This window comes from Prionailurus bengalensis, chromosome A1, assembly GCF_016509475.1.
Source record: "Prionailurus bengalensis isolate Pbe53 chromosome A1, Fcat_Pben_1.1_paternal_pri, whole genome shotgun sequence".
Taxonomy (NCBI): Eukaryota; Metazoa; Chordata; class Mammalia; order Carnivora; family Felidae; genus Prionailurus; species Prionailurus bengalensis.
In genome coordinates, this window is record NC_057343.1 from 178312895 (window position 1) to 178327058 (window position 14164).

A 14164-nucleotide genomic window follows, 5' to 3' on the forward strand; every position below is an offset into this window, starting at 1 on the left:
GAGGGCGGGGAGAGAGAGAGAGAAAGAGAGAGGAGACCAGAATCCAAAGCAGGCTCCAGGCTCCGAGCTGTCAGCACAGAGCCTGACGCAGGGCTCAAACCCACGAACCACGAGATCATGACCTGAGCCAAAGTTGGGTGTTCAACCGATTGAGCCACCCAGGCTCCCCTTGTGTGCCTTTTTAAAAGTAGGCTGCTCCTGTTTTTCTTATTGATTTGTAAGGACTCTTTATACGTTAAGATTATTAATGTTCTGTCTGTCAATAAATGTCAAATTAAGCCTGAGTTCTAGTCCTGCCTCTGCCCCCAGACTTCTGTGATGCTGTTCCACACTCCAGCCTTCAGTGTCTCTGGCTATGAATTATGTGCCCTCTGAGGCGGGCCACTTTCTGACTGACATGGCCGCATCCTTTAACCCTTCAGGCGCCAGGAGCTCCGAGAGCTTCGGCTGCTCCAGAAAGAAGAACACCGGAACCAGACCCAGCTGAGCAGCAAGCATGAGCTGCAGCTAGAGCAGATGCATAAGCGTTTTGAACAAGAAATCAACGTGAGTGTGAGGACAGATGGGTCCCTGGAGGGCTTCTTGCCTCCATGTTTTCTTTAGGGGCAGGAGAGAGACTGGTTCCTTTGGTTTCTTGGTCTCCTGGGCCACTGACTCATAAACACAGGATCTCATGAAGGTCACAGAGCTCCTCTGAGTCACAGAGGAGGACCTCTAGAGGGAGACCGACCTTTGCCGAGCACCATGCAAGAACTCTGCAAGGCAGATGGTCTGGCCTCCCTTTTGTACAGAGGCAGCAGAGACTCCGGTTAAATGACTCGCCCTGGGTCGTACAGCAGGGAGGTGTAGAGCTGGGATTCAGGCCCCGGTCTGAAGATAAACTCTGGGCTCTCCCCATCTTGCATCCCATCTTCCTCCCAGGTATAAAGAGACCTTGCTCAGTTTCTCCTACTCCTTCCAGGCCAAGAAGAAGTTCTTTGACACGGAGCTGGAGAACCTGGAACGCCAGCAGAAGCAGCAGGTGGAGAAGATGGAGCAAGACCATGCCGTGCGCCGCCGGGAGGAGGCCAGGCGGATCCGCCTGGAGCAGGATCGGGACTATGCCAAGTTCCAGGAGCAGCTCAAACTGATGAAGAAGGAGGTGAATATGTGCTGGGCAGAGGCCAGGGGCTCTAGGATGCAAGCTATCGAAACCCCAGCTCAGTCCTGCTTCAGCAACAGAGGAGACTCTGGGGAGCTCATGTATCTGAAAAGCTCACGTCCACGTGTTGGGATTCACGTGCTCCAGCTGCGTCATGAGGAGCTACTTCTCTGTCATTTGGGCTCTCTTTTCCTGTGTTGACTTGGCTCGCAGGCAGCTTCCTGTATGTCATCCCAGCTCAGCAACCCCAGCTGAAAGAGAGTAGGGGAGGAGGAAGGGCTGGCAGCCCAGGGGGATCTGAGATGCTTTCACCAGAGCAGGGGAACAGGTGCCGGGTGGCAAACACAATACATCTTCTGTGCCCTGCCCTCTCTTCTCCCAAAACAACAGTCCCCTAGTTGGGACCCATGTGGCTCTTCCCTTTTCTCTCCCAGCTGAAGAGGTGGGGTGGGGGGGGTAGGTGACAAAGAGGTAGATGGTCCTGAGACAAGGGGAGGGAGGTGAGTCTCCTAGCCTGCCCTGGGGAAGGGCATCTGGGTCCCAAAAAAACAGCTCACACCTCCCTCTGTGGAGCCTGGGACATACTTACTAGGCCATTCCCAGTCTTCAGACAAACAGCTTCTAAGGGTGGTCCGTGGTGCTGCAGGCTTCAGAGCCCAGCTCCCAGACTGCAGTCTATGGGGGTGACATTTGTATCCAAGGGGCCTCAGGCAGCTGCAGGGGCTGGGCTGGAGCTGGAGCACAAAACTTAAGTGGGGGCGCCAAAAACCTTGGTAATCAAGACAAATAATATTGTAGCGTAGTGTTTTAACATCAAAATTATTCCAGAAAAGTCATGATGAACAGACTGTTGGCTATTTATTTATTTTATTTATTTATTTATTTTTTATTTTTTTTTATTTTTGGGACAGAGTGAGACAGAGCATGAACAGGGGAGGGGCAGAGAGAGAGGGAGACACAGAATCGGAAACAGGCTCCAGGCTCCGAGCCATCAGCCCAGAGCCTGATGCGGGGCTCGAACTCATGGACCGCGAGATCGTGACCTGGCTGAAGTCGGACGCTTAACCGACTGCGCCACCCAGGCGCCCCGACTGTTGGCTATTTATAGTCAGGATTCAACAGGGCCAGGTTTAGGGTAAGGCGGTGAGAATGAGTCCTGCAAGTATAGGGTGGATCCTGTCTGTATTTACAATTTTGATATTATGTTCGTGGCGGGAATTTTGATTTTTAAATTTTTATTTATTTTTAAAAAAATCTTTATTTTTGAGAGAGAGTGAGAGCGCGTGCACACGTGGGGAGAGACGATCCAAAGCCCGCTTTGCATTGACAGTAGATAGGCCGATGCAGGGCTTGAACTCATGAACCGTGAGATCATGATCTGAGCCAAAGTCAGATATTTAACTAACTGAGCCACCCAGGAGCCCCCGAATTTTGATTTTTTTTTTAAATGTAATTTTATCTTCATTACTGAGATTTTTGGTATTCCTTTTTATGCCCGCGGTGAGTGCCTCACTGGCCTTACCCTGGTCCTGGCTCTCCTGCTGGGGTACAGCGCTGACACTAAGCATACCCCCCAGCTCCAGGGCAAGTGCAGGGAGCACAGGCTTGGGAGTCAGGTCTGGTTCTGAGTCATGGCTCTGGATTACTAACTATTGAGCTTTGGACAAGTGATCTTCCTGAGCCCTAGTTACCTCCTATCAAAATGAGAGCTATTCAGCACCTGTTTTATTGACTGTCTACATGTATGGCCCTGTGCTAGGTGCTGGGGGTACTGAACAGAATAGATAGGGACTCTACCCTCAAGAAGCTGTTAATTGCCATGGAATCCAGAAGTTTTTGGCCATTTCTGATATTCATTAAAAATTTTATTTTTGAGAGGGAGAGAGAGAGCACAAGGGGGAGGGAGGGGCAGAGGGGGGCCGGAGAGAGAGAGAGAGAGAGAGAGAGAGAGAGAATATGCTAAGTAGGCTCTATGCTCAGTACGGAGTCCAACATGGTGCTTGATCCCATGACCCTGGGATCATGACCTAAGCCAAAACCAAGAGTCAGACGCTTAACCAACTGAGCCACCCAGGCGCCCCTGCTGTGCATTTTCCATTCCAGTCTCTTTCTCCCCAAAACACAAGTATTAGACCTTTGGTATTTTCCTGTAAGTCCCTAAACCTTTAGTTTTCATAATTTTTATTAGTCCTCAAATTCACGGGCTCTTCTGCCACCTCCACTCCACCCTGGGACCTTCCAGTGTTTTCTGTGTTTACTGTTAGATCTGTATTGTTTGGTCCTAAGCTTTCTAATTGTCTCTGTTTTAGAGTTTGTATTTCTCTGTGGCAACATTCTCTCTCTCCATTAATCTCAAATATGTTTACCTTTACCTGACAGAGTGTGGTTATAATAGCTGCTTTATAGTTTTTGTCTGATAATTCCAGCATCTGTGCCATCTTGGAATTGGTATGTGATGATTTTTTTTCTTTGCAAATGGGTCACATTTCCTGATTCTTTGTACGTAGAGTAATTTTGGATCATATCATTGACATTTTGAATGTTCTAGTCTGTGGACTCTGGGTCCTGTTACAGTCTGGAGAGTGTTGACATTTTTGTTTTAGCAGGCAGTTGATCTTGTTAGGTTCAGACCACAGGTTCTGTCCTGTCTTCTGTGGGTGGTGGCTCTGATCGTAGTATAGTTTTCAAAGCCCCTGTTGTACTGCTTTGGGTCTGTCTTGCTCCTGCTCGGCACGGGTGAACTTGAGACATGCGTGGGGTCATGCACAGAATTAGGGTTTCCCTCCTGCTGTCTTCTCTCTGGGATTCTTCCCACACTCTCTGACCCGCACAGGCCCCTCTTCCTGGTTCTCTGGCCAGAAACATGAAGTTTCTTACAGAGTCTTAGTTACCTTTCCCATTGCACTGCTGTGCTGGTCTGAGAGTACTGCAAAGCCAGGACAGCAAAAGGGGGAAAAAAAAAAAACACAATTAGGAAACTCACTCCTGTGCTGGCCCCTCCTATAAGTTTTGACTCTTCTGATAGTCATCTGCTTTTGTTTACTTTCCAGAGTCCTCAGGTAGTTGTTTTTTGTATTTTATCCAGGGTTTTTCATTGTGATCAGCAGGACAGGGAGGCTGTTTTGGCTTACGCTGACCATGCCAGAAGAACTCCCCTGGAATGTTCTTTTGATCATGGACAGTATTTTTCCACCAGCTGCTCCTAAGAGCCTTCCATCAGTGAGTTTGGAGTGGTGTTTCAGGCACCTGTAGAGGTGTGGGTTCCTCAGAACTGTCTGAGGAACTCTGGGTGCCTTGGAGAGAAATGTCATGAATCTCTTCTCCCTCTTCTGTTATAAAAGACAGAAACTGGGGGCACCTGGCTGGCTCATTCAGTAGAGTGTGCAGCTCTTGATCTTAGGGTTGTGAGATAGAACCCTACATTTGGTGTAGAGATTACTTACCAAAAAAAAAAAAACAACAAAGAAACCCATTTCCAGCTGGCTTGAGACACTTACTGGCCCTGATCGGGAGGGCAGAAGTATCACCAGGAACCCTTCTTTTTCATGTTTTGGCATTGCTTCCCTGCATTCATCTTTGTCTCTGGCGGGCCCTTCCAGGGTGGCCCACCATGGCCTACATCCTAGTTTAGCAACCCCGGAGGACAGAGATCTGCTTTCCTCGATAGTTCCAGCACACATCCTAAAGCTCTCACTGGCCCAGCAAGGTGTCTGAACCAATCCCTGAGGCCAGGGCATGGAACATGTTGACCGACAGCCTGCATCATATGTGTGCCTGGCCTACAGCCAGATGGAGGTGGCCGGGGGCAGGGGGGGCGGGGGCGGGTATCAGCACCACCTGAACCTCAGGAACGGAGGAGATGTCACCCTTGAGGGGTGAGAAATATCTTAGATCATTATAAGGGTTTAACAGATTGACAGTTTGTGGGATTAATATTTCTTGGGGGTAGGTGATTACGAAGAAAATGTCTACAGAGGTTTCTGGGGGCACAGTATGAAGAAAGGTTGACAAAGTCTGCCTCAAGGAAGGGGAGGTGATGCTCTCAGAAGGCCGCAGGATGTCAAGCAGCAAAAGCAGGACCTCTTCGCTCTGGGGGAGTCTGAAACCCAAGCCAGCAGCAGACAGGAGTAGGCCAGAGAGGACTACCTGTCAGGGGCTTGGTGGAGAGCGGGGTGGGGGGCCAGTGTCTAGAAAGCTGCGCCTCGCCTTTGGCCTCCCTGGCCCAGGAGTTCTGGTGTTGTAGTCTTTCTTTTTAGGAAGTGTGAGGAGGGACGCTGACCCGGCTGCTGTCTTCTGTTTCTGGTACAGGTGAAGAACGAGGTGGAGAGGCTTCCGAGGCAGCAGCGGAAGGAGAGCATGAAGCAGAAAATGGAGGAGCACGCACAAAAGAAGCAGCTTCTCGTGAGTCCTTGCCCTCGGTCAGCGAGTCCCAGGTTGGAGGACCCGAGTGATGACCAGGTTCCTCCTCTGTCTCAAGTCCAGCCTATTTTGTTGGCACCTCCCTCACGCAGCCTTCCTTGATTGCTCTCGCTCCAGGTAGAAGTGAGCTCCCTGTCTCTGGACACCCCAGCCCTTTACATCCGGGTCTTAGGGTTGTTTGTAGGCCATGTCTCCTTGAATAACCCAGTACATCCACCTGCCCACTTGGCACCTTTTAGAATCTTAAGACAAACCCACGACCTCCCAGACCTGGTCCTGTTCTTGTATTCTGAGGGGGCACTGTCCTTCATCCTGCTGTCAGGCCAGAAACGTTATTTCTGACCGTTCCTTTCCTTCCAACCCTTTATCACCTCCTGAAGCATGGATTTTTTGTTTTTAAGCTCCACTGTCTCTGGATCTGCCAACTTTGTCAATATCTCTGTGACTCCATAGCGACTGTCATCTTTTGCCTGGACTACTGCAGTAGCCTCCCAGCTAGTCTCCCTGCTTCCTCTCTTGCTCTCCTGCAATTTTCTCTCCCACCAGCCAGTGTAATCAATATGAACTCCAGATCTCATCATGTCACCCTCCCCCTATAGCCTTGTGTCCTGAAAACCTTCAGGGGCTCCCACTTTGTGTATAAGATAAGACGAGCCTCCTCATGTGCTCACAAGGCCCTGTCCGTCTGGCCCCTGCTAGCCTCTCCCCGCTCCACTCGATCCTCCCGGCCCCAGCCTCACTGGCCTTCTCCTTAGCCTTTGTCGGACCATGTGCTTGTTTTTTTCCTACTGGGGCGTCTGTACATTTTGCTGCCTCTGCCCCCAAATGTATAGAAAATTAGAGTCTACACTTAAAATGCTTTTGTATATTACCCAGTTTAGCGTTCATGGCTTATCAGGGTAGGTGCTATTTGTTTTTCCCTTTACAGAGAAAGAAAACAAGGCTTAGAGAGGTGACTTTGTAGAGTTAATGGTATGGGGCAAGGCTTGAAACTCAGTCTGGCTCCAGACTTCATGTTCTCTCCAGGACACCATCATACTTTCCTACAACCTGTCCTTTGATGCTGTGATCAGAAAAAAAAATGCAAGGCTGGGAAGGGTGGGGGAGATAGGCCCCATCCCCACACAGGGAGAGCATATTGGGCCTTTAAGGGGGCCATTCTCGCAAGGGCATCAAGAGCCTCAAAAATGTACACATTATTGGCCTGGATTTTTTTGCTTCTAGAGACTAATCCTAAGGATTAATCATCACAGAAGTTCACAAATATTTAGCTACCAGAGTATGAAGACATACTCCATCTAAAATAGAGACAACTTGGGGCACCCGGGGGGCTCAGTCAGTTAAACATCCAACTCTTGATTTTGGCTCAGGTCATGATCTCACAGTTCATGAGTTTGAGCACCGCATCAGGGTCTGTGTGGCCAGCACAGAGCCTAATTGGGATTCCTCTCTCACTCTCTTCTCTGCCTCTTCCCCACTCTCTCACTCTCTCTCTCTCTGCAAATAAATAAACATTAAAAAAAAAAATAGAGACAACTTGGAAACAAATTATTAGGTATTGGGTGAGTAAGGTTAGGGTATACCTACCTGTGCCATGAAATGTTTTCAGCCTTTGATAGAAGATTACATTATCACATGGAAAGGTATTTTTAATTTTTAAAAATTATAGTAAGATAAGGCATAACGAATTTAGCACCTTAACCATTTTGAAGCATACAGTTCAGTAGTATTAGGTACATTCACACTGTTGTGCAAACCATCACCACTGTCCGTGTCCAGAACAGTTTATCTTGCAAAACTGAAACCCTACCCATTAGATAATAACACCCCATGCCCTTCCCCCAGTCCCTGGCAGCCACTATTCTACTCTCTGTCTCCACAAATCTGACTTCCTGTAAGTGGGATCATGTGGTATTTGTCCTTTTGTGTCTGATTTACTTGACATGTCTTTGAGATTCATCCATGTTGTGGCATATGTGGGAATTTTCAGGGAGGAGTAAGATTCCATTGTGCATATATGCCACATTTTGTTTATCCACTCCTCTGTCTGTAGGCACTTGAGTGCTTCCATCCCGTGGCTGTTGTGAATAATGCTGTTATGAACATGGGTGTACAAATCTCTAAGTCCTTTTAAATAATTTGTGAAATACAGATGCAAACATGTTTGTATAGATACACCAACACCAGCTGCTGCTCCCAGGTGATAGGATTAGTGGGGATTTCTAGTTTCTGCTTACGTGTTCCCTAAAATTTTTAAATTTTAATTTTTTAAATCTGACTATGGAAAATTAAAAACATAGGCAGAAATAGGTATATTAGGAACCCCCACATACCTGTCACCTGTTACCTGGTCTCAGTAATTAGGAGCTCATGGCTACTCACTCCCCACCCTTCAGGGTTATTTCGAATCAAATCCCACGTATCGTATCCTTTCACCTGTCAGTGTCTTAGTATGCATCTCTAAAAGAACCCACAATACTATAAAGTCACCTAAGAATTTAAATATTTATCGTAACTGCTTCATGACATCCCATTTGCAGTTGAGTCATTAGTTACATTTCCATTTGTCTCATGAATTTTTTTTTTTAATCTGTTGTTTGAATCAGGGTCCACACGAAGCGCATATGCCACAGTTGGTGGACGTGTCTCTAAGTCTCAGGTTTCCCCTGCGTATGTTTTCTTTGCCGATCACAATGACTCCTCTGTAGTAAAAGTAGACGTTGAGGTGCCGGAACCGGTGCTAACGGTCTGTCCTCCTCTCTCCCGCCCAGGACCGGGACTTCCTGGCCAAGCAGAAGGAGGACCTGGAACTGGCGATGAAGAAGATCACTGCGGACAACAGGCGGGAGATCTGTGACAAGGAGCGCGAGTGTCTCACCAGGAAGCAGGAACTCCTTCGAGGTGGCTGCCAGAGAGTGGGCTGTGTTAGGAACTGCTAGGTTCTTCTCCATCCTAAAACCGAACAGCATCCTTCAGGGCGACACATGGGGAAAGCCTCCACTGCAGTCAGGACTGAGGCACAGAGCCGACATTATTTGACCTCTTTCCTAAGGTTGAGGAAGGAAGAAAGCCAGCAAGCCACGTAGAGTGGGTGGAAACTACAGGGTGGTGGGGAAAGTATCGTCCCCCTTATGACATCCATCACATGTGGAGTGACGGCTGTGCCAGGCTGTGTGCCAGTTTTCATGGCTCTCTCTCCTTGAATCTTCACCTTAACCCGACAAGTCATTTTTGTAGACGAGGAAACAAAGGCTTGCAAGAGCCACTGTGCTTGGGCCGGGGTTGCTTGGCTAATGCGTGGTAGAATGAGCCTTGAACGTGGATCTCCTCTTGAAGCCGAGTTCCTGACTGCTCTGGTGTGCTCGTGCTCTGACGGGTTTGCGGGCTGGCAAGTCCTTCGAGCCCAAGACCTTCCAGAGACACTAGTGCAGGCCACTCCCGGAGGGAGGAGGGCAGAGGAACTCTAGGGTACGGAGAGAGGGCTTCTGTATCTGGATGGGGTCACTAGCAGGGGAGGTTCTGGGGTAGAGTTCTGAAGGGCAGCAGGGCTTAGGGTCTTTCTTTAGCCCCTTAGGTTTATCTTCTCTATGCCTAGCGGATGTTGGGTGCAGTTTTGTGGGGTGTGCAAAGCAGGTGGGCTCTGAATGGCCAAAAGTCTGCTGTTTGAGCTACACTTGAAACAGTTGGATGGGAGAAGTTCAGAGTTTGGCACCCGTGAGCTTCTGAGAGTCAACAGTCCAGCCTGCGGTAAAGACGTAAACAACATAGGGCCAGTTGTACAGGCGCCATCTCTGGCTTACTTACACAGCAGGTGCTGCGGCCAGGGCTGTGATGGCCGGTGCAGGCAAGCCTTGTAAACCCCTCAGTACTTGGTGTGGGGCAGCAAAATGGGGTCCTTAATGTTCTGACGTTCTGAAGAGCCACCGCGGTTTCAGGAAAGCCCTCATTTTCTTTTTTGGTCCCATGATGCCAGTAGGAACCACCCTACTTGTGGGACAGCGCTTTCGACTTTGATAGGAAGCCAAATCACTGTTCTGATGTACTGTGTGGGTAGTTAACCAGTTTTCATAGATCAGGAACGCAATGAAATGAAATGAACCTTCATGTGGGTTGAGCACCACCCGCTCCGTGTCTTACAGGGCGTGAAGTCTTTATCTGACGCCAGCTCTGTGCCTGTGGCTGAGCAGAAGGTCAATTAATAGACTTCCAGTGATAAAATGCCAGATGCTGTGTCTTAGTAATAATGTATACATAAGGGATGTACAGTGGCCAAGGAGGGTCTCGTCCATTCTTCAAAGGAGTAAATAGTGACAGGAGGCTGTTCCTGTCTTCTTCATGGGGTTTCGTGAGCCCTTCCCACTGGCCCATTAGGAAAGCAGCAGTGCACTGTGAGCTGAACATAATGGTCTCCCAAGACCATTTCTGCCTCCACGGAATGGTTGCACACGTTTGGTAGAGGTGGAAGTGGAGGCCTGGAGAGGATTTGTTACCCGCCCCAAACCCCAGTGAAGGAGCTGGGTTCTAGCCTCGGTCTCTGGTTTCTCTGGTTCCTGGCTCCATTCGCTTCCTGGTGTACCAGGCTCCTGGGAGCTAACATCTGATGCAGGAGAGGGCAGGGCAGCGCTCAGTGGCGCTCTGGCCATTAGCATCTCACCAGGCCTCATGTCGTCCACAGACCGGGAGGCAGCCCTGTGGGAAATGGAGGAGCATCACCTACAGGAGAGGCACCAGCTGGTGAAGCAGCAGCTCAAAGACCAGTACTTCCTCCAGAGGCATGAGCTGGTGCGCAAGCATGAGAAGGTGAGGTCCCGACTTGGGCGGGGCATGGGGCTGCCACCGGAAGCTCTGGGAGGGCCAAGTGGGGCACCACTTGGGTACCATCTGTGCTCCCAAGAGGAGGCAGGCGTTGGTCATGGTAAGGCCCTGGGAGGTTCTGTGAGATGTCCTTCCTCTGATGAAAGGGCCAGGAATGGGGGAAGCCCTGCAGGGAAGCAGATGGCAGCTCCCTCACTGACTTAGACACCTTAGTGTGTGCCTTTCACTTTTTTCCTCTTCTCCGTGACCTTTCCATTTTCCCCTAATCTCTCTCTTTCGCATGCATTCCCTCGGAATACTTTTAAGTCTCAACTTAATCACCACCTCTGCCAGGAAGCCTTCCTTATCTCCCTCAGACCAGGCAAGGGCCCCTGCTTTGTGTGGCCAGAGCACTCTCTTACTTCTATGTAATTGTCTTGATTTGGTCCCCTTAGTGGGAGCAGGGACAAACTGAGATCTGGATGCACAATTAGTGGATAATTACAATTCCTAATCTAAATGCAATGATGGACAAACAGCTTTGGGCTGTGGCGGCTCTGAATAAGGGTGCTCAACCTGGCTTGGAAGTCAGGGGAGGCTCCCTGGAGGAGGTGACACCCGTGCCAAGTTTTGAAATACAAATAGGTGTTAGGTGAAGGAAAAACTCAAATTTATCATGACTTTTAAAAGTATGAACTGACATCTGCCATCAGTAGTGTACGTCTTGCTTTGAGGTATTAGCTTTAATGACATGCCAACCATTGATTAGATGCGAAGGCATTTAGAAGGTAAAAATCCAAAGCGTTACTAACAAAAAGTAACATTTTCTGTTCTCACTTAAAAAATTAACAGTAGAGGTAAAATGATGCCAGACTTGCTCTGCTGAGCATTCAGGGCCACGTGTGTCCTGGGCTCCCGAGCGGAAGGTGGCTGCCTTTGGCCTCTGATCACACCCCCGGCCCAGAGCACACCTGACCTCAGCCCTGGCTGGCTGTGCCCCCAGGAGCGGGAGCAGATGCAACGCTACAACCAGCGCATGGTGGAGCAGCTGAAGGTGCGGCAGCAGCAGGAGAAAGCACGGCTGCCCAAGATTCAGAGGAGCGAGGGCAAGACACGCATGGCCATGTACAAGAAGAGCCTCCACATCAATGGCGCGGGCAGTGCCTCTGAGCAGCGCGAGAAGATCAAGCAGGTGGGGGCTCTGTGCGTGTACTGCAGTGGGGACAGATGCCGGTTTGGTGGGGCCTGAACTTTATGTGGCTTGGGGAATAGAAATACAAGCTGCAGTACGGGGTCTTGGAAGGGGGTGTCGGTCATAGCCTGGAAGCCTCACAAGCTCCACGGCGAATGTCCCTCCGTGGACAGAGGGGGAAGCTTGGTGTTGCTTTCTCATGCACGGTTCCCTTTCACACTGTGGTGCTTCGATCCTGTGGCTTCCTCTGCTGGTAAACCCCTTCTTCTCATCCACCAGGACCCCACTTGCATGTCACCCATTCGTCTTGGGGACATGGCGCTGGTGGCCCTGGGCTCCCGTGATTCCTGTGTGGTAACGCACGTTGTCTTAGCACGTGGCACAGCACAACGTTGTGTCCCCACCAGCCTGGGTCTCTGCTCAGGAAGAGAGCATGGCCTGAATGGTGTAGGGCACTAGGGCTGTGCACACACCAGCCCCTCTGACGGGGCTTTCTGGAATGGGGTGGGGGTAGAGGCTCCCCCCACCCCCCCGCCAGGCCTGTGACCCTCTGAGGCACCCACCCTCCCTCTGTTCCAGTTCTCCCAGCAAGAGGAGAAAAGGCAGAAGTCGGAGCGGCTACAGCAGCAGCAAAAGCATGAGAACCAGATGCGGGACATGGTGGCACAGTGTGACAGCAACATGAGCGAGCTGCAGCAGCTGCAGGTACAGGCCTCCCCGCCCCCCTTCTCGCATCGCCTCTGTTCCCGGGGCCACAGACTCTACAGTAGGGAAGGACTCTCGTCAGACAAGCCCGGGCTAAAACGGTTCAATCCTGCCGTGTCATGCTGGCCAGATCCATCATCTTCCAAGCCATAGTTCCTGCATCCATAAAATGGGGATGGGGTGGGGGTGAGCATTCCTGTTTGGTAGGACTGAGCTGAAAGTGCCGCGCCTGGGGCCTGGCAATGGCCTGTGCTGGGCTTCTGGTTCATCACTGTGTCTTGGGACAAGGTGTCCAAGTTACTCCAATACCAAAACCGGACATTACAAGTAAGGAAGATGGCAAACAATGCCTCAACGAGATATTATTAGCAAATCGACTTCAACAATGTATAGAAAGAATTATACACCATGACCAAGTAGGCTTTATCCCAGGCTGGCTCAACATTCAAAAATCAGTGCAATCCGCAACATAACAGGCTAAAGAAAAATCACATGATCACAGCAACAGACGCAGAAAAAGCATTTGACAAAATCCAGCACTCATTCACAACAACACTCTCAGTAAAAACAGGAGTAGAGAGGAACTTCCCTAACTTGATAAAACCTGCAGCTGATATCATCCTTAACGGTGAGAAGCGCAAAGCTTTCCCACTGAGATCAGGGAAGGCTGTTTTGGTGTTGCCAGCCTCTTGGTGACCCCTTTCCCTCGGGAGATCCTGGCCTCTTCCAGTTTCCTGACTCCTGAGCTTGTCCCTGCCTGAGGGGCGCCACCCCAGGAGCCGGTACTTGGAGCTTCCTTGCAGCGAGCAAGGCATTGTCATGCCTGAGGGATGGGCAGAGTCAAACCCCTGTGACTTCAGGAAATTGCTCAGGCTTTTGCACCCATTTGGCAATTTCTGGAGACGCAAGGAGGCGTGGAGGAAACGTGACAGGCATTGAAGCCTGTCAGGTAGGGACTCTTGTCATTTGTCACAAGGAGGCATGGAGGAAACGTGACAGGCATTGAAGCCTGTCAGGTAGGGACTCTTGTCATTTGTCACTGTAAATTTTAGCCAACTCCCTCAGCTTCTGCATCTGCTCATGGGGTGACTGGGAGGATTAACTGAGAGAACCCACAGAAAGTGCCAAGAGCCCAGCTTCTGGCAGGTCAAAGGTATTCCGTGCTGTAGTATTATTTCTAACTAAACTGATTTCTAAACTCTCGGGAGCCTTGAGTTGAAATCCAAAATGAAAATCCCCCCAAGGTGTCCCACTCTTCCAACCCCAAACGATTGAGGTATCTGGATGGAGACCCTTTCCTCTTGCTTTATAAATGCCTTATAAACCACAAGATGGATTTTCTGTGAGGATCAACAGGGACTGATCACTTCTGCCTTGCGAGAAATTCCAGGTAAATTTTGTGAGGCGGATGACTTACCTCAGAGAATAATAAAGTTGGGAGTGTCTCTGTCAGGTCCAGTCCTCATCTTTACACAAATCTCTCCTGAGGAAATGATACATAATACAGAAAATTACATATATAATTTATATAAATATTTATACATACAGATTATCTTAGCTCTGACTGCCATAACAAAATACCAGTCTGGCGGCTTAAACAACAGTTTCGTTTCTCATAATTTTGGAACCTGGAAATCTAAAATCAGGTTGTCATTGCGGTTGGATTCTGGCTTGCAGATGGCTGCCTTCTTGCTGTGTCCTCACATGGCACAGAGAAAGAGAAAGCAACCTTCCCAGTGTCTCTTGTAAGGACACTAATCCCATCATAAGGGCCCCACTCCCAGGACCTTATCTAAATTTAATTATCCCTGGGGCGCTTGGGTGGCCCAGTTGGTTGAACGTCTGACTTCACCTCAGGCCATGATCTCACAGTTCGTGAGTTCCAGCTCCGTGTGGGGCTCGCTGTTGTCAGC

General features: G+C 49.7%; 1 protein-coding gene and 1 long non-coding RNA gene across 2 annotated transcripts in view; one reads left to right on the forward strand and one right to left on the reverse strand.

The window, feature by feature from the left end:
* STK10 (serine/threonine kinase 10) overlaps positions 1-14164 on the forward strand; it is a 117516-nt gene that overhangs the window by 92707 nt on the left and 10645 nt on the right. The window contains exons 11-17 of the mRNA XM_043596003.1: positions 423-546; positions 962-1141; positions 5450-5542; positions 8332-8461; positions 10236-10360; positions 11358-11546; positions 12126-12251. Of these exons, the coding sequence (XP_043451938.1) occupies positions 423-546; positions 962-1141; positions 5450-5542; positions 8332-8461; positions 10236-10360; positions 11358-11546; positions 12126-12251 (967 nt within the window). The remainder of the gene's footprint in view (positions 1-422; positions 547-961; positions 1142-5449; positions 5543-8331; positions 8462-10235; positions 10361-11357; positions 11547-12125; positions 12252-14164) is intronic.
* The window catches only part of LOC122492379, a 69914-nt gene continuing 56889 nt past the window's right edge, over positions 1140-14164 (reverse strand). The window contains exons 4-6 of the long non-coding RNA XR_006299602.1: positions 13669-13734; positions 1731-1910; positions 1140-1392 (exon numbers count right to left, since the gene is read on the reverse strand). This is a non-coding gene — a long non-coding RNA (uncharacterized LOC122492379). The remainder of the gene's footprint in view (positions 1393-1730; positions 1911-13668; positions 13735-14164) is intronic.